Here is a 24,734-nt window from a genome sequence, read left to right on the forward strand (position 1 = left end):
AACAATCTCCACAGTAATGAATGGAAGTAACCAGCACAGAATCAGTTTGTACCAAATATTTACTGAGTGAAGGAGTAAATGAACAAACTATCCCCCAATAAATCAATAACTTCTAAAATCCAGTCTCTAGTCTAGCTATTTCTTCTTAAGTCCAACCCTATTGTCTTAGGGACTGCCCATAGCTGCAAAACAAACTATCCCTGAACTCAATGACTTATGACAAGAAGCATTTTTTTTTTCTCATGCAGGCTAACTGCGGTTGAGTTGATCTAGACTGGGCTTGGGTGAGTGGATAGTGGATCTGCCCCATGTTACAGATTTTGAACCATCTGGGGTTGGCTCCAAGCTGTGAGAGCCAGATTCAGGTCTGTTCCTTTGGAGCCAGACTATAGGGACCGTGGCCACTTAGCACATGGCTTTCTCATGGCAATCTCAAAACAGTACAAGCACATTGAAGGCCTCTGGCTGTATTCACAGCCTCTAACATTCCATAGACCAAAGCAAGTTCAAGAAGAAGCCCATCATCAATGGGATAAGGAGATAATCTCTGCTCGTGGGATGGGGGAGTATTTGCTGAACACTAATGCAAACATCCAAACTAGCACAACTATATATTGAATTTCCCACAAGATATTTCCCCCTTGAATATCTTACAAACTCCTTAAATTCTCCGTGTTGTTTCCTAGGAACCCAGCACGGCCAAATCCTTCCTTTTGTTGAGTTGGGTCTCTCTGTCCATGCTCTATTAGGAGGTGATCCTGCTGAATTTGGACAGAATTCCAAACACCTACTTCTACCAGCCAGCTCCCCTGAATTCTGAATCACCCACCTTCTAGAACCCCTCATTGTTCTGGCCCACACAGCCGAAGAACTCTCCCATTGCAGACATGAGCCTGACTCACGCTTGTGTTGTCTAGGCTTTTCAGACACTGCGTCCCTGGCGTCTCAATGGGACGTTCACTTCCTGGCTCCTGTTGTTCAGTGCTAGTTATTCCCCTGCCGGTCAAGTCCAGCTATCAAGGTCCCACCAGGCCCTGTGCCTCATCTTGCCTAAGTCACAGTGAGGACACTGCATACTGCACAGCCCTTTTAAGCCTTACCTGCTGTAATGGAGACAAGCTTCTATCAGCTCTTCTCTGGGGACAGCATCTCATGGATGTGGCTATGAACCACTTTTCATGGAACTCACATTAGGACCCACCAAAGGGGAGAGGGGTCAGCAAATGAGTTGCTGATTATCATTTGCTTTCCTGAGGCCTGGTTTGGTTTACATTTGCTCACAAATACACACGTGTGTGTGCACGTGCGCGTGCACGCGCACACACAGACACTCACACACACACACAGCTCTATACTCAGTTCTAATCTCCCCACTCATATTTATTTAGGCTGTCGCCGGCTAATTTGATAGGCTTCCTTAGGACAAATGGGCCCTGCTCCAGGAGGCTGAGGACAGGAATAGCAAGTCTGGACAGGAGCACTTTGGCAGCGTGGAGAGGAAAAGCTTTGCAAGATGAATGTCGGCAGTATAGCTGGCTTGCCTGCTGTATTAATTTCTCCTTTAAAAGAAAGCTGACCCATTTTTTCCGGCCCACAGCCCTAATGGACTCTTATTCAGAGACCATCCTTCTCCCTCATAAAGAGCTGTATTGTGTTTAATGATAAGCCTTTTAATGGAATTTGCTATTTCTGGGTCTCCGGGAAAACGCCGTTAATGAGCTTGCGAGAGCAAAGAAAAGCAGACGCTTCAGGGGCATGCTTCTCCAGGGCAGGCCACCCTGGCAAGATGATGCACGAAAACCAGAAAACAGGTTCTCTCACACTTTCTTGGAGCCGGTTTGGCCTAACAAAACTCTGATCGAGACAGACTTTGTCTTCAAAATGTCAAGCATCGCTCTTCCCCGCCCCCACGCTACCCACCCCCAACATCCTACGGGTCTGCGCCTCCTTCTGATATCACCCACAAATGCTTCCGTCACCCTGATCATGACAAGGTCATCCGCAGAGTGCAAGGCTAGACCGAGACGAGTGGGTAAACTAAGCAGACTACCACCTGTCACTCCTTCCAAACCTGTAGTTGGTCCGAGGCCTATTTAAGAGACTGAGCATGACTTGAGGAGGAGAGACGAAGAAAGCGACAGGCCACTCCAGGTGCGTAGGTGGCAGTTTTAACAACACCAAAGGGATCTTTCATCTGAGGCTTATCTCGGGTGACAGTAAGACAAAAGGACCCCACACCCACCCTCCAAAGCTTCGAAGGTTACCAAGCGGCCCTCACCAGGCCCAGTCACGTGCACTGGTGGTTTTTAACACCACATTGCCCCCTCAACGCTGTGTCCTCGGAGCAGCCTCTGGGAGCGGGGAAGGCACGTGGGACAGGAGAGGGGGTGCCCGGGTCCAGCTCACAGGTCAGTTGGTGGTCCCCGTCTTTCTGACGACAGTCCCCAACAATACAATAATTTTCTTAAGGAGGGGCTTCTGCCAACCCTTGGCCCTTCCTGTGAAGTGCGGGCACCTCTGACAGATGACAGTTTTGCTGGCACACCTGCCTTTTAATATGTCTCCCGCTGGCACCCCCGTGCTTGGCACTCACAGAGCGCTAAAGACATAGAAAAAAGGGGTAAGATGAGGTCCTTGTCTTCAAGGGCTTAACAAAATGCTGGTACTGACTATTATTGAGAGCAGAGCACTATCTACGTTCCAAGCTGCTGAAAGTTCAAAAAGGAGGAAGACAAAACAGAGAGTTCTGGTTATCTTCCAGGCTTGCCCAACCCGAGGTCTGCAGCATCACCTGACCTGGTCGAAAATGCATATTCTGAGGCCTCACTGGGCACCAACCGAGTGCAAAATGCTAAAGGTGGGCCTAGCCGCGTGTGTTTAACACTAATATCTGAGCAGGACAGGCTTCAAGAGCTTCTAGAAAAATGCAGGAAATAAGACAAACATGCAATCGTGCTTCTACCAGACAGGCCAAGCCCAGGGCATGGCGGTGGACCAGGACCTATCTCCTGGGCCAGAGGCAGTGGGTTCAGAGTCAGGCTGAAGTCACAGCCACCAGTGGAGTTTTAAAAAGTATCGTTGCCTGAGCCTTACCCAAAGGCTTTAATTTGCTGGTCTAAATCTTTGTTAAAAAACACTGACAGTTATCAGAGGAGAGCAGCTCAGCAGATGTCTGAGAGAGCAGCAGCCTTCAGAAACGGTGAAGACGGGATTATAAAAAGCCAGTGTATTTGCTTCCTGTGGCTGCTGAAACAAGTCACCCACAGACTCTAGGGGCTCCGGGCTGGCTCAGTCAGAAAAGCATGGGACTCTTAATCTCGGGGTCATGAGTTTGAGCCCCACACAGGGTGTAGAGATTACTTAAATAAATAAATACTTAAAAACATAAATCTCATCTCAAGATACTTAACCTGCAAAGGCCCCTTTTCCCAATAAAGTAGGATTCACAGTTTCCAAAATTTGATATCTATCAGGGGGACCATTTTTGTGTGTGTCTGCCGCAGCCACTAACAAGAGAAAACAGCGTCTGCGAGCATACAATTAGCACGAAGCAGTAAAAGACTGAGCAGTCTCTTGGGCTTGCTTTTTAACCAAATGGGAGCCTGAAGTTCAAGCAGCAAAGTTATTATGGTAGCTGTTCAGGATTCAGCTGTTCAGGGGCATAGCTTTCCAGGAAAACTTTTCCCACCGTTCTGCTTCAAAAGACTGAGAAGAACACTATGTCTGATGACGACATCAATGATTCACAAACAGGCCTCTCTGCTTCCTGTTCTGAAGGTTCCACAGTGAAGGAAAAGGCTTTCTCAGGAGACCAGGGACCAGACAGGAGAATGGCTGGTGTGCCATGGACTCTACAGGCCCCTTGAGCAGTGAGGAAGCATTTTCCAGCCACATCCTCTTACTCTGGAGGATCAGAATATAGTGAGTAACTTCAAACAGGTCCATTAAACAGTCAGAATGTGAAATGACAATCTGGGCCTGTGATCATGTCACTGTACTTTGAAAGTAATTACAGTAGCCCCCTCTCCTTGCCCTTACCAGGCCGGGGACACATTCCAAGACCCCCAGAGGATGCCCTGAACCCACAGATAGCACTGAACCTACATGTATGTACTGTATGTTTTTCCTTTACATACATACCTATGACAAGGCTTAATTTATAAATTAGGCATAGTAAGAGATTAACAGCAATACTAATAAAATAGAGCAATTTTAATGCTGTACTACAATGAAAGTTATGTGAATGAGGTCTCTCTCTCAAAATATCTTACTGTACTGTCCTCATCCTTCTTCTTATGATGATGCAGGATGATAAAATGTCTACATGACAAGAGCAAGTGAGATGAATGTTGAAGGCACTGTGACATACATCTCACACCGTATCAGGAAGATCATCTGCTTCTGGACTGTAGTTGAACTCAGATAACTGAAACCACGGAGAAGGGGGGACCTCTCCACACCATGGTCTCTGTAACTATGAGTGTTGCTCTCATGGAACTGGTCCGGAATTTGGTTTATAGAGATAGAGAGCTGTAATAAATGCCTTTAAAAATGGCACAAGTCATTTATTACTCGTTGCAGTCAACAAGTCAGGAGAACATTTTGTGTATGAGATTGCTTTCAACTAGTCACAAAGTACTCCTCTCTCCAGATCTCTCCTCTCCAAGCTTCCTGATATCTCCTCATAGGGGTCTCCCTGTAACAAAGGTGAGTTTTGCTCATAGAAATTTAACTGAAGAAAATAAGCTAGCAAGTGTGCAGTCTCAAGAATATCCACCATAATACTAATTACAATAACGAAAAACTGGAATCAACCAAAAAGGCCACCAACAATAGTCCCTGCCCATCTCGGGAAACTTCCTTGATGCCAGGGACTGCTCAATGTTTTCATACTTCTTGCTTGGTAACATATCAAGAGTGTAATTCGGTTGTTGTATAAAAACAGTAGAAGCTGTCTTAACCAGTCTCCATTTCAACCAACTTGGGGATAACTTAATAACCTTCACCCTTTCTCTGGAAAACCACGACAATTGTCACTTGTTTATGTAAGTTGTATTTGCTATTGTAATTACGTCATCTAACATCATACTAAATCAATCATGAACGTAAAAAGTAAGTTGCTCCTATGAAAACGAGGTTGAATGCTCTGGAAAGACTCAATAAAGGTAAGCTCCTAAAAAATTTTTTTTAAAAAAGCTGGTGTCAAATCAGCTATGACAGAGAAGTGAAAAGTTTTAAAAGTTTTAGATTCCCCTCTCCACGTTAAGACACCCAAATAAGTACGCATGCATTATGGGACATAATACAAATGCATTATGGCAAATAGAACATATGCACGATGGGTAGGGTGACCTCATTTACAGTCCAGAACAGTCTCTGTTTACACCTCCTGGTGCTCCTCCTGGCTTAGTGCCCCCTTTCATTCTCAGAAGCATCCAGTTTGGGTGATAAATTAAAAGGTCACTCTAAATACGGGTATAGTTTATGCAAGACAAATAAGGTATGATGCCAATCAGCAGGCCGTCCCAAAGAATTAAAACTGAGCCTCACTGGAAAAGATTAGTGAGTGAGGATTCATATACATGTTTTAAATTGGGGTCTTCAGGCCTTTTTCTGGAAAGGGCCAAACAGTAGTTATTTTAGGCTTTAGTTAGTCTCTGTCCCAACTATTCAAACCTGCCATCTCAGCCCAAAAGCTGTCCTAGACAATCCATAAGTGAAAAGTGCATTGCTGTGTTCCAGAAACCTTATTTTGGACACTATTTATTTTGAATTTCATATAATTTTCACACGTCACAAAATATTGTTTTTATTTTTTAATTTTTTTGCAAGCATTTAAAAGTGCAAAAATCATTCTTGACTCACCAGCCACACAAAAATGGGCAGTGAGCTGATTCGCCTTGTCGGCTACAGTTTGCTGACCCTTGTTTTAAGTTAAAACAATAATTCTATGCATGTGTTAGATTTTTTCCTTCATGGTTTTCATTTTTCAATTATTCAAAATGCTGAAATGACATTGAGTATTGTATTTGTTCAGATTCTTTCTATTTCTCTTGCCTGTAAGGCCCATGAGATAAGGGATTTTACCTGGCACATAACAGTGCTCGGTAAATGTTTCCTAAATGAAAGAAGTTAAGTTATGCAATATTTATACAATGGGATACTAACACAACTATAACAAATTATGTTGGAGATGGATGCCTTTTGTGTCTCAGTTGATTGAGCAGCTGACTGCGGCTTAGGTCATGATCTCACGGCTCTGAGTTTAAGCCACGCGTCGGGCTCTGTGCTGACAGCTCAGAGCCTGGATCCTGCTTCAAATTCTTCTGTCTCCCTCTCTCTCTCTCCTCCCCCACTCATACTCTGTCTCTCTTTCTCTCTCTCTCTAAAATAAATAAACATTAAAAAAATTATGTTGGAGAGCTCAAGATTTATTGTGAAGGTAACACAATAGTTATGTATAATGTAACTCTATTTTTAGAAATTATATGTCTCTATTTGCATGGGGAATTATATAGTAGGATATACAAAAATATTATTAGTTATATCACTATAGTTATTACATGTTTGAAGATGCTTCAAAATCTTCTCTTTTTGTGCTTGTATTTTTGATTTTTCTAAAAATTAACAATAGAACTCCCCTATGACCCAGCAAGAGAACTGCTAGGAATTTACCCAAGGGATATAGGAGTGCTGATGCATAGGAGCACATGTACCTCAATGTTCATAGCAGCACTCTCAACAATAGCCAAAACATGGAAAGAGCCTAAGTGTCCATCAAAAGAAAAATGGATCAAGAAGATGTGGTTTATCTATAAAATGGAATACTAAATGGCAATGAGAAAAAATGAAATCTGGCCATATGTAGCAACATGGATGGAACTTGAGGGTGTTATGCTGAGCGAAATAAGTCAGGCAGAGAAGGACAGGTACCATATGTTTACACGTATAGGAGGATTAGGAGGAACTTAAAGGAGGACCGTGAGGGAGAAGAAGGGGGAAAATAGTGGGGGAGAGGGAGGGAGGCAAACCATGAGAGACTCTTGAATGCTGAGAACAAACTGAGAACTGATGGGTGTGGGGGGGAGGAGGGTGATGGGCATGGAGGAGGGCACTTGTGGGGATGAGCACTGGGTGTTATATGGAAACCAACTTGACAAAAACTATTTATAAAAAAATATTTTTAAAAATGGATGTATTTTCCTTTTTTCTAATTTTTTTAATGCTTTTTTTTTGAGAGAGAGACAGAGTAGGAGCAGGCGAGAGCAGAGAGAGAGGGAGATACAGAATCCGAAGCAGGCTCCACGCTCTGAGCTATTAGCACAGAGCCTGACATGGGTCTCAAACCCACAAACCATGAAATCATGACTTGAGCTCAAGTCAGACACTCAAACAACTGAGCCACCCAGGTGTCCCTGGATGTGTTTTTCTAAAATGGTGTATGATTGCCATTGATCTTTTCTTTTACCTTATAATTCTGGTGTCCTGAAGGAATTTAAATCTGACCAATGCAGGCACCAAGTTTTGTCAGACCTTGTGTCTGTGGTCAGGGGCTGAAAGTGACTAAGTCAGATGCTGGGTTGGGAGGGGATGGAGGAAGTCTACTTATTTGTTGGATTTGACCAGTTCTCCACAGCACTCAGAAAATTAGAGATTAGTACCTCCTGAGTGCTGGCCTTGAGGAAAGCTTCCCCACTTTCCCACAAAATGTACGTAGGCTCTGGTTAAAATTTGGTACTTTACCCTAGGAGCAAAGGAAGGTCCAGGTAGAGCTGTCTTCATTTAGTCCACCGGTGAGCAAATGTGGGCACCGAATCCTAACCAGGCACTGTTTTAGGCACTGGAGGTAGAGGAGAGAACAAAGCACACAGAAATCCCTGCCCTCACGGAACTTCCTCTGAGGAGAAGAGAAGGCAATAAATAGAGAGAGGACAAGAAGAAAATAGCAGACGAAGCTGAGAGGACCTCAGAAATGGGCGGAGCAGCAGCACAGTCTAGGGGCACAGGGAAGCCTGGTCTGAAGAGACATCGAAGGCGAGGCCGGTCAGCCACGCCAGGGGTCGGGCGGAAGAATCCACAGGACAAAGACACCGAGTAGCACAAACCAGGCACATTTGAAGGCCAGAAAGAAGGATGGTGTGGCCCGATAGAGGACACTGAGACACGGTCAGCGGCCACCTCAAGTGACCACCATGGAGAATGTATTCTAGGTGAACAAATTTCTTTCCAAGAGAAATGGGAAGCCTTTGGGAGGTTGCAAACAGAAGAATGACACATATTGGTTTCTATTTTAAAGGCTTATTCTCGCCACTGTGTGAGGAGCCCAGGATGGACCACAGGCCCCTGAGGAGGCCACAGTCAGGGTTGGGGCAAAGGTGGAGATGGACGAGGAGAATGGAGGTTGACGGAGTCGTTATTTGTTTACAGGATGAAGTCACCAGGGCTTGCTTCAGAACTGGATTTAAGCAGGAGAAAGATAGGATTCAGTTTATTTTGTTTAATTTTGTTTGTTTTAAGTTAGCTGCTGGGAGCCGCACTGGCCTCTATGGATGGCAGTCACAGCAAGGAAATGGCAGTGTTTGCACAGCTACCGCCATGAGAAATGAAAGCTGGGATCTCCTGCTACTACTGGCTCGTGTTGTGCTGGTATTGACCAGGCCTCACAATATTCCATATCAGACCAATATTCTGAACACAGATACCTCATAAGGAAAAGCATATTCCTACCTTTACAAGAGAGATTTTAGATGAAAGCTCTATGGATGATTGTCAAAAGGCTCTTCCTAAGGGCCTTGCAGATCCAAGACTTAGAGGGTTAAGGACACAAGAATTACAACTGAGCCTGGCCCCGAGACAAAGAGCCTAATTTAGAGTTAAGGTACAGATAAGGGCAGAACTTAAGTTAATACTTACACCTTCTCCTAATTGGTGATGTATGGCCGTCCCTTCCCCAAGGCCTACTTTCTGCAAACACCCTCCCTTACAGGTGGCTGGGATGAGGATAGATAAGAGTAGCTAAAGCATTACCCACAAACAAAAGGCTGACACATTTAGGGCCTCCATGGTGTTCACACATTCAGCATCAAATAGATTTCCACAAACAACTTATTAACCAACTCAGAAACATTCATTTGAGAGCCAGACCGAATGACTCTTAGCCCATCTATACACTTAACCTATGACCTAACCTTAGCGTGATTAACTTAGAAAAAATATGTATCCTGTCTTTTACTAAGAATACCCTGCTAAATCTTTAGTTATAAGATTTACTTAACCTCACTATAATTGGAATAGTTCTGCAAGAATATGTCTGTAAAACCTGCTTCTGTACACTTTCCAAAGCATCTTATCACAAAGAGTTATCCATTGTAAAAATTCCTTTTTCTGATGTCATGTTATCATTTAACCTATAAATAAAGACACTAAAACTGACAGGACAGAGATGCCTGCCTGGTGATCAGAAAGAATCTCGGGGCTCTCTAATTCTCTTTCGCCGACACCGTCCATCCTTCAGGGACCCCTGGACCCGTCAGAGCCGGCGCGGCCTCCGGCAGTTAGCAGCTTTATTGAGATACAATTCTTATACCATACAATTGCTTAATTAAAGTACAATCCAGTGGCTTTAAGTACAGTCACAGAGTTGTGTAACCATCACTACAATTGACTTTAGAATATTTTCTCCAGGGGGGTGTTTGGGTGGCTCAGTGGGCTCAGCTGGTTAAGCAGTTAAGCATCAGACTCTCAGTTTTGGCTCAGGTCATGATCTCACACTTGGAGAGTTCAAGCCCTGTGTTAGGCTCCGCATTGGCAGCACGGAGCCTGCCTGGGATCGCCTCTGCCCCTCCCCCTCTCACACTCTCACTCTCTCTCTCTCAAAAATAAATAAATACACTTTAAAAATATGTTACATAAAAAATAATATTCTTTACCCTAAAATGAAGCCCTGTATCCCTTAGTCACTACCTGGCCCCCACCTTGTACTTTATTTACCCATTCTTCCACTGATGGGTATTTAGCTCATTTCTATTTTGTAGCTATTACGAATAATGCTACTACGAAAGCTGTGTATGAGTTTTTGTGTGGGTGTAGGTTTTAATTTCTCTTGGGTACTGCGGAACTGCTGGTTCATATGGTAACTCGGCTTAATGCAGAACTGCTGGTTCATATGATAACTCTGCTTAATGCAGAATTGCTGGTTCATATAACTCTGTTTAACTGTTCAAGGAACTGCCAGACTGTCTTCCAAAGCAGCTGGAATGTTGTACGCTCCTACCAACAGCGTGTGAGGCTTTAGTTTAGCTTTTATTTTTATGAGGGGAAATTATTTTTAAGTTTATTGATCCATTTTGAGAGAGGAAGAGAGAGAGTGAGAGCAGGGGAGGGGCAGAGAAAAGGAGAGACAGAATCCCAAGCAGGCTCTGCACCATCAGCACAGAGCCCAGTGCAGGAATCGAACTCCCAAACTGTGAGATCATGACCTGAGCGGAGATCAGGAGTCTGACACCTAACCAATTGGGCCACTCAGGCACCCCAAGGTTTTGATTCAGTCTGAAGGTCACGCTGGCTGCTGACCTTTCCCAAAGGACTGACGCAGACATCAGAAGGGTCATGCAAAAGTGGCGGCATCTTAGCAGAGTTCAGACACCCCACTTACGGTATACTTCATACTGTTTTACGGCAAAAAGATTTTCGTGAGGAAGCCATCTTTACACCCTGAGTCACGTCATTAAATGAAAAGATTCCAACAAAGAGAGCTGTTAAAACAGATCTGCGGTTTTCAAATCTAGGATCCTAAAGCAAACTGGTATGGAACTGTGTGAATATCTGTCCCCAAACAAGCTCCTACAAGCAGAAGGGTATTTTCAGAGAAGTTACAGGAGTCGGGGTGCAATTAAACTTCCACACCTTTAAGCCCTGAAAACCCAGGGCTCAAGTGGTAGCCTGTGGCTGAGGACTCCTGTGGCAATAGGCATCACTCCTATTGCCTTCGGACCCTGCCTCTCTGTCCCAGAGAAGGGCTAGCTTTGTTTCCATTGCTGCTTTGGACAACTCAGCAAGAGTCCTCTCCTTCTGTACTTCTTCCAGTCCAGAAAGGGATGGAAAACCAGTATCTACCAAGCTCACGATATGACCAGCCCTGGGCGAGACGCTCCACTTTCAGTCAGTGCAATCCCCTATGTCAAATCACCAAGGAAGAAAGATTTATTTTTTCCAATCAAAGACAAGGAAAGTTGGCCCCTTTGGATCGGGAGGTTAGGGAGGCCTCTCTATAGAGATTGTATTTTAGCTGATACCAGCCACGTCCGGATCAGGAGGAAGGACAGTTCAAGGTAAACCCTTAAATCATTTATTAGCTCTCCATGTGTCTTCATGTTTCTTCTCATTTAATTTTCACTTATCAGCATAAATAAGAGTGAGAAGTACCCCTCTAGAAACAAATCTAGTTTAAATGGATTGAAAAGATAACTTTGAGTAGAAATTATCATCGTTTTTCCTTAATCTTTCTGATCTTCTATTCAGGACCCATTCTCCATAACAGTAGCCCCCACTCCATCCTTACAGACATCCAGTGTCTCCTTCACACAGCAGTATCATTGTCTCTGCTAATAAGTCTAGTAGACCATGGCCCGAGGGGAGATCACGTAAAACCAATGGCACGGAAGTCAATGTGTGCTTCTATGGGCATGTAGCTCCATGAGAAAAAAGGGAGGAAGAGGAAAGAGCTCTGCCCAATTCCTGCTTTTAGCCTCACTAATTGGATACACATTGCCCATTCCATGGGAAAAAATAATAAAGATGATTGGGAGAGGTTATGTATGGACACATAAGGATGACCAGGGAAGAAATATCCCCCCGCCCCTACACCCACCACTAGGTTCTGGATATCCTGGTTCCATCAATACATCCTAATGTGACGCCGGGCAAGAATGCTGGCTCTCTTCTGGGTCTCAGATTTTTTCTCACTCACTTAGAGATGGCGCTTTCCTCCTTGCCATGCAGAACTGCTGTGCACACAGCATGAATAAGCATGTCAAAAGCTTTGCAAAGAACACAGACACTATAAAAAAGAATGAAATCTTGCCATTTGCAACAACACAGATGGATCTAGAGGGTACAATGCTAACTGGAATAGGACAGAGAAAGACAAATACCATATGATTTCACTCACATGCGGAATCTAAAGAACAAAACAAATGAACAAACAAACACAGAAAGACTCATAAACACAGAGAACAAACGTAGTTACTAGAGAGGAGGGGGGGTTGGGGAGATGAGTGAAATAGGTGAAGCGGGGATTAAGAGGTACAAACTTCCAGTTATAAAATGAGTCAAGGAGATGAAAAGTACAGCATAGGTAATGTAGTCAATAATAGTATTACGATGTTGTATGGTGCAATGATTATCGTGGTGCAACGTATGAAATTGCTGAATCACTGTGTTGGACACCTGAAATTAATATAACATTGTGTGTCAACTATACTTAATAAAATAAATAGGGGCACTTGGGTGGCTCAGTCGGTTAAGCGTCTGACTCTTGATTTCAGCTCAGGTCATGATCTCATGGTTCATGGGTTGGAGCCCTGCGACAGGCTCTGCGCTAATAACACAAAGCCTACTTGAGATTCTCTCTCACTCCCTCTTGCTCTTTGCCCCTGCCCCATAAGTAAATAAACTTAAAAAAATAATAAGATAAATAAGTAAAAAATAAAAGGGGGTAGGGAACTAATATAAAGCCTTGAAGCTCGAAAAAAGATTACAAACACTAACGCATCATAAGTTATTACTAATGTGTGGAAGATGCAGGCCCTTGCTTGCAGGGTCTTCCAAGAGACCGGTGGAGATCCTTTTAAAACAGTGACTGAGAGGGTCCTGTAGGGTTATTCTACTCCTTCTACTTTTAGCTTGGAAGCTTTTGGTACTTAACAGAACTGCTCATTGTCTCCTGCGCACTTTTTCTCTGATGGAGAGATGAAAGGGAGGGATGTGGGTATGCAGTTACTTGTGGTCTGAGTTCCTGAGAGTCAGTCTTCCATTGGAGAGATGGTTCATGGAGAGGGAACACACACTTCCCCACTATTTGCTGGTTCTAATTTAAAGGGGTCTTTATTAAAGCTTCTATTTGGGGCAGGACATTCCATGTCTCGAAAGTTGGAACTGGGGAATCCCTGGGTATAAGGGATGCCTAGCCTTCTGGTTATGAGGATGTAGAGAGCATGGGGGAAAAAAAAAAAAAGAATCAGCCCGAGATTGCTGGGACAGGGCAAAAGCAGAGGTTGGCCTGACCGGCCCAAGGTCAGGGCTGGGCCAACCCTGCCTGATGCTTTCAAGACTGAAAGCTTCCCAACAGCTTTCATGGGGATGGATTTGGAACCTCCTCTTGCCCAAATAACCTATCTGTGTCCACTTTACTGTTTAAACCTTCACTTGTTCTGAAACACTGGTTCTTGGCTTGTAGAAGCGCTTGAGGGGCTCTGGGAAAACAGCAATGCCTGTCACCTCTCTCGCATGTTCTTCAAAGATGGGAACTGGGGCATTGTATGCTTCATGTTTCTTTTTAACTTTTTATTCAGAAACGATTTCAAACTTAGGAAAAACAGCCAGAAGAACAGCACAAAGAACATCCCTCCATCCATTCACCTGTTCTTAACATCAGTCCCCTTTGTTTTACCATTTGCTTTCTTTCTATATTCTGTTTTCTCTATTTTATTTGTAAGATAAAATGCTCAGGACATACTCATGTCCTGAAAAGTAAGACCTATTTCAAAGTGCATTACCTCAGAATAAGAATGTGTTGGTGCATAGCCAGGGTACACGGTCAGCTCCAGCAAATGTAACAGTGATATAAATGCTTTTATTTTCTCTCTCATCAAATTCCAGTTTTTCAATCAACTCCACTGTCTCCTCACAGCATGTTTTCCACCCAGTAGAGACCCCAGTCTAGGTTCAGGCATGACATCAAGTTGTCATCTCACTGGTGTATATTTATTTTATTTTATTTATTTATTTTGAGAGAGAGAGAAAGAGAGATAGAGCATGCTTGTGTGCATGTGGGGGAGAGGCATAGAGAGAGGGAGAGAAAGAATCCCAATCTCCAAGCTGGTAGCATAGAGCCCAATGTGGGGCTCCATTCTATGAACCATGAGATCATGACGTGAGCTGAAATCAAGTCGGATGCCCAACCCACTGAACTACCTAGGCGCCCCACCCCTGGTGTATATATATATATATTTTTAAATAGTTTTATTGTCAAGTTGTTTTCCATATAACACCCAGTGCTCATCCAACAAGTGCCCTCCTCCATGCCCATCACCCCCCATTCCTCTCTCCCCCACCCCCATCTGCTCTCAGTTTGTTCTCAGCATTCAAGAGTCTCTCATGGTTTGCCTCCCTCCCTCTCCCCCACTATTTTTCCCCTTCTTCTCCCCCATGGTCCTCCATTAAGTTCCTCCTAATCCTCCTATACGTGCAAACATATGGTATCTGTCCTCTGCCTGACTTATTTCGCTCAGCATAACACCCTCAAGGTCCATGCATGTTGCTACACATGGCCAAATTTCATTCTTTCTCATTGCCATGTAGTATTCCATGGCATAGATAAACCACATCTTCTTGATCCATTCGTCCGTTGATGGACACTTAGGCTCTTTCCATGTTTTAGCTATTGTTGAGAGTGCTGCTATGAACATTGGGGTACATGTGCTCCTATGCATCAGCAATCCTGTATCCCTTGGGTAAATTCCTAGCAGTGCTCTTGCTGGGTCCTAGGGGAGTTCTATTGTTAATTTTTTGAGGAATCTCCACACTTTTCCAGAGGGGCTGCACCAGTTTACATTCCCACCAACAGTGTAGGAGGGTGCCTGTTTCTCCACATCCTCGCCAGCATCTAGAGTTCTCTGATTTGCTCATTTTAGCCACTCTGACTGGCGTGAGGTGGTATCTCAGTGTGGTTTTGATTTGTATTTCCCCGATGAGGAGGGATGCTGAGCATTGTTTCATGTGTCTGTTGGCCATCTGGATGTCCTCTTTGGAGAAGTGTCTGTTCATATTTTCTGCCCATTTCTTCACTGGATTATTTGTTTTTTGGGTGTGGAGTTTGGTGAGGTCCTTATAGATTTTGGATACTACCCCTTTATCTGATATGTCATTTGCAACTATCTTTTCCCATTCCGTCGGTTGCCTATTAGTTTTATGGATTGTTTCCTTTGCTGTGCAGAAGCTTTTAATCTTGATAAGGTCCCAATAGTTCATTTTTGCTCTTGATTCCCTTGCCTTTGGGGATGTGTCAAGTAAGAAGTTGCTGCGGTGGAGGTCAAGGAGGTTGTTTCCTGCTTTCTCCTCTAGGGTTTTGATGGTTTCCTGTCTCACGTTCAGATCTTTTATCCATTTTGAGTTTATTTTTGTGTATGGTGTGAAAAATGATCTAGTTTCATTCTTCTGCATGTTGCTGTCCAGACCCCTGGTGTATTTTTTAAAGTTCCCCAGGTGACTGTAATGTGCACCCATGTAAATGAATATTTATTTACCACACTAACACATACTGAGTATCTACCAGGTGCAAAGTATTGTGAATAAATTAGAGTTTATGATATTTAAGGGACACACTATCTACAAATCAACTATAATGTCAGATGGATAAATACCATGAAAGAAATATTTACCATGTCTGTGGAAGGAAACCTTAAATAATTTAACAAGCTCACTGAGAGTCAGTATACTACGTACCAGGCATTGTACCAACTTCTAGAAAAACAGATGTAAGAAAACAATAATGAATGTACAACTAGTAATAAATGAATACATGGTTAATTTCAAAAGCGAGGTTATTAAAAGGCTTTTGTTGGGGGCAGCGAAACTTAATAGAGAAGTACGACTCAGGTTTTAGAAATGAAGACATTTCAGGAAAGGAGACATCCAGAGGACAATGGAGGGAAGTGAGTGAACCATGGAGGAAGCAAAGTGTACTCATTGTGACTTGAGAACCAAGCAACAGGGGGTTGGATTAGGTTTTCCTGGAAAAGTAGGCTAAACAATGTAAGATGACACAGTTGCTTTGGAACATAGTTTAGCCACTTCTTTAAAATACAATCCAACAATTCTATTCCTAGGTATCTACCCGAGTGTAATGAAAATGTGTGTCCACATGAAGACTTTGCACAGGAATGTAATGTTTGTAGAACAATGTTTGTAACAGCTTCAACATGGAAACAGCCCCAGATGTGTGCCACAGAAGGTGCATATGGGATACTACTGAGCAACGGAAAGGAATGACTAATACATGCTACAACATGGATGAACTTAAAAAACATTCTGCTAAGATTTAGCAACTAAGTGAAAAAAGCTAGATGGAAATATCACATAATGTATCATTTCACTGAGATGAAATGTCTAGAAAAGACAAATTTATGGAAACAGAAAGTAGATTAATGGTTGCCTGGTGTTGGAGTTGGAATGGGAACTAACTACTAAGGGGTACCTAGGATAGGTTTCTTTTCAGTGATAGCAGTGTCCCCAAACTGGATTATGGTTATACTGTAACAACTCTGTGCATTTACTAAAAAAGTTGAATCGTACACTTACATAGATGAATTTTACAATATGTAAATTATACTTCAATGAAATTATAAAAGTTAAGAAGTTATTAAAATCAGAAAGGAGGGGCGCCTGGGTGGCTCAGTCGGTTAAGCGTCCCACTTCGGCTCAGGTCATGATCTCATGGTTCGTGGGTTCAAGCCCCGCGTCGGGCTCTGTGCTGACAGCTCAGAGCCTGGAGCCTGTTTCAGATTCTGTACCTCCTTCTCTCTCTGACCCTCCCCTGCTCATGCTGTCTCTCTCTCTCTCTCTATCAAAAATAAATAAAATAGTTAAAAAATCAGAAAGGAAATATCAATAGTAATCTTAGAAATGAAAAATATAATTATTGAAATTCTAAAACTTAACAGGTGGGAGAAACTCTGGACTGGACAAATTATTTAGATAACTGGCAAACAGAAGGATTCGATTAAGGAATTCACCAGGAGGCAACATCGAGGCAAAAGAAAAAAAAATTAATCACATTTCAGGATATAGATGAAGTCGCTGGCTTCCTCACTGATCTAATGGCAGTTCCAGAAAAGAGAATGTAGGCAAAGAGAAACAATATTTGAAGAGAAAATCATTGATAATTTTCCATAATTAAAGAGAACACACCAGTCCTCACCAGAAAGGACACTCATTCACATCTAGAGAGTTCTAGTGAAATTGCTGCACGTCAAAATAAAACAAACACAAATCTTAAATACTTTCAACAGAAAGGCAGACTGCCACAAAGGAAGGAAACTTAGACTGGCAGTAGAATTTTTACCGGAGACAATCAGTACCAGAAAACAACGGAGCACCTTCATCAAGGTGCTCTGGGAAAATAAATGTTCACTAGAATTTCATACCAAAATACATTTTCACCCAACACTGAGAGCAATATAAAGACACTTTCAAATATACAAAGAATTCCCTCTCCCACCATGACCCCAACAGAAAAGATTATTAAATAATGAACTTCACCTAGAAGAAAAGTGGACGTAAAGAGAAAGCTTTGGATTCGAGAAAAAATAGTGAGAAGAATCTGAAGTGTCAGTGAATTTTTTTAATTTAAATTTTTAAATTTTTTATTTTTTAATTTTAAATTTTTTCCTAATATTTATTTATTTTTGAGAGAGAGAGACAGAGACAGAGACAGAGACAGAGAGAGAGACAGAGACAGAGTATGAGCAGGGGAGGGGCAGAGAGAGAGGGAGACACAGAATCCGAAGCAGGCTGCAGGCTCTGAGCTGTCAGTACAGAGCCCGATGTGGGGCTCGAACTCATGAACTGAGAGATCATGACCTGAGCTGAAGTCAATGCTTAAACGACTTAGCCACCCACGCACCCCTGCAGTGTCAGTGAATTTAAATAACTCTTGACTATAAAAATGATTTTTATTTTTATTTTTTTAATGTTTATTTATTTATTTAGAGAGAGAGAGAGAGAGTGCAAGTGGGGGAGGGACAGAGAGCAAGAGAGAGGTAGAATCCCAAGGAGGCTCCATCCCAAGAACTGTAAGGTCACGACCTGAACCAAAATCAAGAGTCAGACACTTAGCAGACTGAGCCACCCAGGCGTCCCCTATAAATGATTTTTAAATTTAAAAAAGCCAAATGCTCTAAACAACAATAGCAAGATGTGAAAGGAGAGGGCTATTAAATGGGTAAAGTATGCAGAAAATATTTTGTAGGAAGAAAGAATTATACGATAACTTTGTTAGAAGAAATTACAGCTAAATATGTATGTTGAAAAATAAGAGACAATTTTGAGAAGAATACAAATAAGGCCTAAAGCCCTCACGCCAGCAGTAGAAGATGAGGGAATACAGATCATTTTAGTAATCCAGTAGAAGGCAGGGATGGAGAAAAAGGAAGAATGAGAAAGGGTGACAAGTGAAAAACACAAAACATGATGGAAAAGGGGCGCTGGGAGGCTCACTTGGTTAAGCAGCCGACTTTGGCTTAGGTCATGATTTCACAGTTCGTGGGGTCCAGCCCTGAGTTGGGCTCTGTGCTGACAGCTCAAAGCCTGGAACCTGCTTATGATTCTGTGTCTCCCTCTCTCTTTCTCTCTCTGCCCCTCCCCTACTCGTGTTCTGTCTTTCTCTCACTCTCTCAAAATTAAATAAACATTTTAAAAAATTTTTAAGGGGCACCTGGGTGGCTTAGTCGGTTAAGCGTCCGACTTTCGCTTAGGTCATGATCTCGCGGTTCGTGGGTTCGAGTCCTGTGTCGGGCTCTGTGCTGACTCCCAGCTCAGAGCCTGGAGCCTGTTTCAGAGTCTGTATCTCCCTCTCTCTCTGACCCTCCCCTGCTCACGCTGTCTCTCTCTCTCTCTCCTAGAAATAAATAAAAATATTAAAAAATATGTTTAAAACACGATGGAAGAATAAGCCCAAATATATTAGTTTAAAAATATTTTTTTAACATTTATTTATTTTTGAGAGACAGAGAGAGACAGAGCATGAGAAGCGGAGGGGCAGAGAGAGAAGGAGACACAGAATCTGAAGCAGGTTCCAGGCTCTGAGCTGTCAGCCCAGAGCCTGACCTGGGGCACAAACTCATAGACAGCGAGTTCATGACCTGAGCTGAATGAAGTCTGATGCTTAACCACTTAACCGACTGAGCCACCCAGACGCCCCAAGCTCAGATATATTAGTAATGACAATAAATACACATGGATTAAATTCACCTGTCAGAAGTACAACTAAAATAAAACTTACGGGAAGATTAAATACAAAGAGATGGAAAGTATGTGACATACAAACATTCCCCAAAAGAAACGTCACATATTGATATCAATATTAAAATGTCTAATTTAAGCAATTAGCATAAAAACCGTAAAAACAGGCATTACCTAGTAAATCCATTATTATTTCTAATTTGAGAAACACTGCCTACTATGTGCTAGGGATCATGCTGCTTTCTCACTGTTGTATCTTCAGTGGTTGGCACATAATAGGTGTGCCATAAATACTACTGAGTGGAATGATCATCACATTGTATTGAAATGATCTGTTTATGTGTTTATTACACACAGGGGTAGGGACTCCATCCTAGTTTTATGCCATCAATAGTCAGCATAGCGCCCGGCACACAGTAGGCACTCCATAAATTCAAAATGAATTCAAGGTTCATCTTTTCCATAAAATCTCCCTGACTGTCCCTGCCCATAACAACTCTCCCTTATCCCTTGTTTCTACTTCTATATAACTCATAATTTGAAATACCCAGTTTAGCAACTGATTATAAGGAAATGTCTTTTAGTTTTCTTTCCATATTTCAAATCTTGTATTTCCAAAAATATTTTAGATTCCTTAAAGATAAAGATGTCTTTTACTGTGCCTAGCACCTTGAATCAATACTTTTAGGGGGTTGAATGTCACATTTGAATAAATGCAGATCAGTGGTGCCAGCCACACATGCCAAAGTCTCAAGGGATATCTTCATTCCCTTTTTTCAATCCTTGACTAAAGAGAGATCACTGTTTGGAGGCAGGCTCCTATGCAAAGAACGTGGAGAAGTTGATGGGAGGGGCGGGAGAAGGCAGCTAGTGTCCAATTCCAAGTCTCAGCGCTCTCTTCTAGTAAAATAGTCAGAAAGGAAATAGTCACCAAAAAAAAAAATGGGTGTGGAGACGCGGGAGAAAGATAGGGAAGAGACAATGTCCCATACACCACTGGACAGAATCTGGACCTGACCCTTCCACTAGCAGGCACCTATCAGGAATTTATTATGAGATCAAAAGGAAACCCCAAGGCAAATTCTCACACTGGGAACCTTGGATAGAAAACAGAGAGGGATGCTATTTCCCGCTATACACAAGGCACAAGAAGGGAATCTACCACAAGGAGCTCCTAATAGGGAAGCTGCAGAGGACTAACAAAGGGCAGGGTGGCATCTTCCTGCTGGTCTTCATAAGGAAGACATCAGGGTCTGGAGAGGTTCAATCCAGTCTCTAGGAGGAAGTAGGGAGATGGGCTGGCTGACCTCCCAAGGTCTTTTGTAATCCAATAATTAGTGGGGGGATCGTATACTTTCCCATTTATGCTCTTACACACATCTGCACCCAGTTTGATAGGAAGTCCCCTGGGCTGCCTTCCAGGTTTCGTACGGTGCCAGGCAAGCTGCTGACACTCAACAAATGGCTCAAATATTTGTTGAACGAAGGAATAAATTAATCAAGTGTTCAAATAGAGCCCACATGACCTCCCTGGCTATTAAGTACAGCGATGAATAAAATCACAACATCCCAGGCACGATCACTTGAGTAGAGCTGGCAAACACACACACACACACACACACACACACACACACACACACACACAGCGATTCAACTAGGTTTCCCACCTTGGAGCACAGACCACCTGCTCGGCACGCAGTCTGCTGGAGTTTCCTTGGCAAGGATCGTCTCAGCTGCTTTCGGATGGTGCTTCCAGAAGGTCAAGTTACCAAGATTGAGGACCGCTCCCCTTACGTGTTGCCCTCCCAGACAAAGTTTCTGCCCGGATTCGGCCTGGGCCTCCCCAGGCTGCGTCTGCCCTCCCCTAACTTGGGGCCCCTGGACGCGCAGCTCGCCTGCCCGCAGCGCCTCACCTTACCTTGGTGAGTTGGGCAATCTTCTTGCACATTTTCACGTGCATCTCGGGATCCCAATCCATTCTCCAGTCGGCGCCACCGCGAGCATCAGCGTTGGAGCCCTGGCAAGTCCCGGACGCGTGAATTTTGCTGTTAAGGACAGAAGCCATGGCTAAAAGGCGTCCGACACTCAAGGGCTCTCGCTAGTGTTCTCGCTGCCCGCGGTGTGTACGTGCGTGCGCGCGCGGGCGTGTGAGCGTGCGGGCTTTTCTCCGGAGCCGTGGCACTGCAGTCCCGCCGCCCGCACCGCCGCGCGGCGCCCGCCCGCCTCGGGCGCTCCGGGCCGGCTGGCTGGCTCTGCGGGCCCCCGCAGCCTGCGGCGAGGCGCCGCCGATGCGCACGTGCCGCCGGTGGCCCGCGCGCCGCTCTCCCGCCCGCGCGGGTTGCGCCTGCAACAGTAGTGCTTCCGCGACCAGGAGCCGCTGGCCTTGGAGAGGTTCGCGCTGGCCGCGCGCCGCGCTCTCGGACACGTGGGTGGCGCAGGGCTCCGGACTCAGCAGCGACTGCCCCCCGCCGGGGATGGGCATCCCAAGCCGAGGAAGAATCCGAGCCGGCCTCAGCCTCGGGCAGCCGGGGCGAGCGGTCTGGGAAGGGGCCCTTGACGATGTTCTCCGGGGCGAGCGGGTGGCTGGGGACCCGGCACCTTATCGACGCACTCAGTCGGAGGCTCCGGAGCCTCGGAACTCGTCGCTGAAGGCGGGGACGGGGGCGGGATATAAAGAGAGAGGGGCAGGGAGGTGAAGAGCTAGTCGCGCGGTTGCAGGGAGGTTCTGGGACGAGGGCGCACAGTGGGGGCCCCAGCGGGGGCCGCGGGTGGCCATCCCCCTTCCCCCGTTTTGGGGAGGAGCCCGGACGTTGCGGGAGGATTGCCAGAGATCACGGAACAAAAGGAAGAAGCCAAAAGGGCGGCCGAGGAACTGGTGACAAATCTGGAACGAGAAAGGAGGGAACGCGTAGTACAAGCAGGGGTAGGATCGAAGAGGAAAAGTCAGCAGACAGGTAGAAAAGACGGTAGCAGGTGTGGGAAAGGAGGAAGCAAAGAGGAATGGAGTAGTTGAGTAACAGACGGAGCTGAAAGTCTAAGCACACACCGAGCCCAGTGAAAGGGAAGTGACTCATCCAGATCCACGCTCTTGGCCACTGGCCAACTGGAGGCAGATCTTGTCCTTAGGATTACGAGCTTGTGCCTTTTTGTTTGTTGAGGGAAAGAGCTAGCGGCCAAATTTCTTCGTGGCTTGCTTTCTCTGGTTTCAAACAGTGGGTTTTGGGGAAAGTGACAGCACCCTCATCAGATTTTCCTAACGTGTGAATAATAGCGTCAGCATAATGAACAATTTTCATGGTTACTACATTTTGTTTTGCAAACTGCCTTGTATCAAGAATTTTAATAATCTTGATAAAGTAAGTAAGCTCCAGTTGGTTTCAAAAACCACAATCCGACCCCGCTATACTGCAGATACCAATACCCATTTTTATAGGTAAGGAAACAGATCCAGAAAATTTGTACCAAGTCAGGCAGTTGCAAAAGTAGCCCAGTTGTGTCTGAGACCAAGATATTCCTCTTCTAAATCTCTTACTTTAGCCCCAGTATACTACACTGGGTAGGAATGGCCAACCTGGGTTTTTGGTTCCTAGTATATTACCCTAGGTTCCCTCTCCAAGACATCTTAGTTTCCAATTCATTTAGAAAAGAGAATGCCTGAATCAGAATCACTGCCAGGAGGCTGATAGATTCTTGGCCTTGAGCTAGACTCCCAAAGTCAAAATTCTTGGAGTTGAGGGTCTAGGAATGGACATTTTAAACAAGCTTCCTTTAGAGTAGTTTCTGCAGGATCTTACTACCCATTAAATTTTATAGGAATTCAGCCACCATGTAAACTAGAGGGAATTAGCCTTGGTAGTGCAAACTTTACCAGAAGTTGTGCACCATTTTGGAAAGTCATATGAACAATGGCCACATGGCTTGTGGTACTTGGTTGCCAATACAACAGCCTTGTACTATATTTGACACACTCATGGTGAGTATACCTATATGTGCAAGCATCTGAATACTACATTATATCATAAGGTTAGTCATATCAGAGCATTTCTATATTGAAATACATATGATTTAATTATAATTACTTTCCTTTTATTTCTCCTTTATATTACTGACAAGAAATTATACTGATTTTAAAATGTGTGTGCTAATTTTAATTTTTTAAATGTCTGTTTAGTTTTGAGAGAGAGAGAAGAGACAGAGCACGAACGGGGGAGAAGCAGAGAGGGAGGGAGACACAGAATCCAAAGCAGGCTCCAGGCTCTGAGCTCTCAGCACAGAGCCCAACTCAGGGCTGGACCCCATGATCTGCAAGATAGTGACCTTAGCCAAAGTCGGATCCTTAACTGACCTGAGCAACCCAGGTGCCCCTAAAATGTGTGTACCAATTTTAAAAATAATCTCTCAACTTCAGTACAGTAACATGAACATTATTTTTAAAAAAGTGACACTGGGTCTGAATAGGATTGAGCATCACTGCTGTAGATGATCGTATACACACTAAAGTTTAGTAATACTGCAATCTAACCCTGAGTTTTACTTATTTAAATATGACCTTATCAGGTCTAGGGGCAAAATTATTTTTCCAGTAGCATATATACTCAACTTTAAAATGGAAGACTGGGAAAACCCCAGATTCCCTTATCAGGCTTTGTTGGACCACAGCTGCTGTAAGAAAGTTACCATAAGCTGTCCTGTCTCTGAAAAGAGTCCTCTGCAGCTGCTGGGATTTCCTAGCACTATGATTAGTAGGTCTTTTACACTATCAGGAATGAAACAGAAGGCAGAAGGGAATTAAGCACTGTATCACATATGGGGTGTGTATGTGGGGAACATTTGTTAGACCATTAATATGATCTTGGCATTGTGCTATGCTCTTAGCACACATTCTTACTTCCTTTAAGGTACTTATTATTATCGTCATTCTACAGACTATGAAGTTAAGGAAGACTAAGCACCCAATTTTATACAGCTAGTAATGGATCTGGGTCTATCTGACTTTGAAGGCTATTTTTCCCAGAGCACAATGCTGGCAATCTGCAACTCTTAAAAGCCATAAATGATTTGTTCTTTCTTTAGATTATAAAAATGTAAGCTTCTTATAGTATTCCTCTTCCCCCCAAAAAAACCCTCACCTGTAATAAGACAAAATATAAGAAGCAGGCAAAATATTACCCCAAATTCAACACTTAGAGAAAATTACTGTTAATACTTTTCAGATGTCTCTCTGCACACATCTAAAAAGTGTTATGTTCATATGCACATTTTTAAAACAAAAATGGAATTCTGTACGTATTTATGAATCCTATTCAAACAATATTAAAGACATCGTCTTCCTCTTTTGTCAATAAATATCTACAATCCCATTTTTAACAATCAGTATTCCACTATATACAAAATATCATATTTATCGTATCCCCTATTGACAAAAAGTTTTTATATTTTAAGCAAAATGTTCCATGTATGTTTGCTACGTGTATTTTCTGTATTGAGAACCTTCA

At 43.7% G+C, this 24,734-nt stretch overlaps 1 protein-coding gene, 1 long non-coding RNA gene and 1 pseudogene across 2 annotated transcripts in view; 1 reads left to right on the plus strand and 2 right to left on the minus strand.

The window, feature by feature from the left end:
• The window catches only part of FAM184B (family with sequence similarity 184 member B), a 147,471-nt gene extending 126,167 nt beyond the window's left edge, over nucleotides 1–21,304 (minus strand). The window contains exon 1 of the mRNA XM_039218720.1: nucleotides 21,158–21,304. Coding sequence (XP_039074651.1) covers nucleotides 21,158–21,304 — 147 coding nt within the window. The remainder of the gene's footprint in view (nucleotides 1–21,157) is intronic.
• On the plus strand, nucleotides 3,794–4,557 carry LOC120221356. Its single transcript, XR_005525786.1, has 2 exons — nucleotides 3,794–3,921; nucleotides 4,308–4,557. It is a non-coding gene; the product is annotated as an uncharacterized LOC120221356 (long non-coding RNA).
• Nucleotides 21,305–21,324: 20 nt separating the features above from the next.
• On the minus strand, nucleotides 21,325–22,535 carry LOC120221348 (annotated as a pseudogene).
• Between the last annotated feature and the right edge of the window lie 2,199 nt (nucleotides 22,536–24,734).

Source organism: Hyaena hyaena, unplaced genomic scaffold (assembly GCF_003009895.1).
Source record: "Hyaena hyaena isolate Hyena2069 unplaced genomic scaffold, ASM300989v1 scaffold_774, whole genome shotgun sequence".
NCBI classification, from domain to species: Eukaryota; Metazoa; Chordata; class Mammalia; order Carnivora; family Hyaenidae; genus Hyaena; species Hyaena hyaena.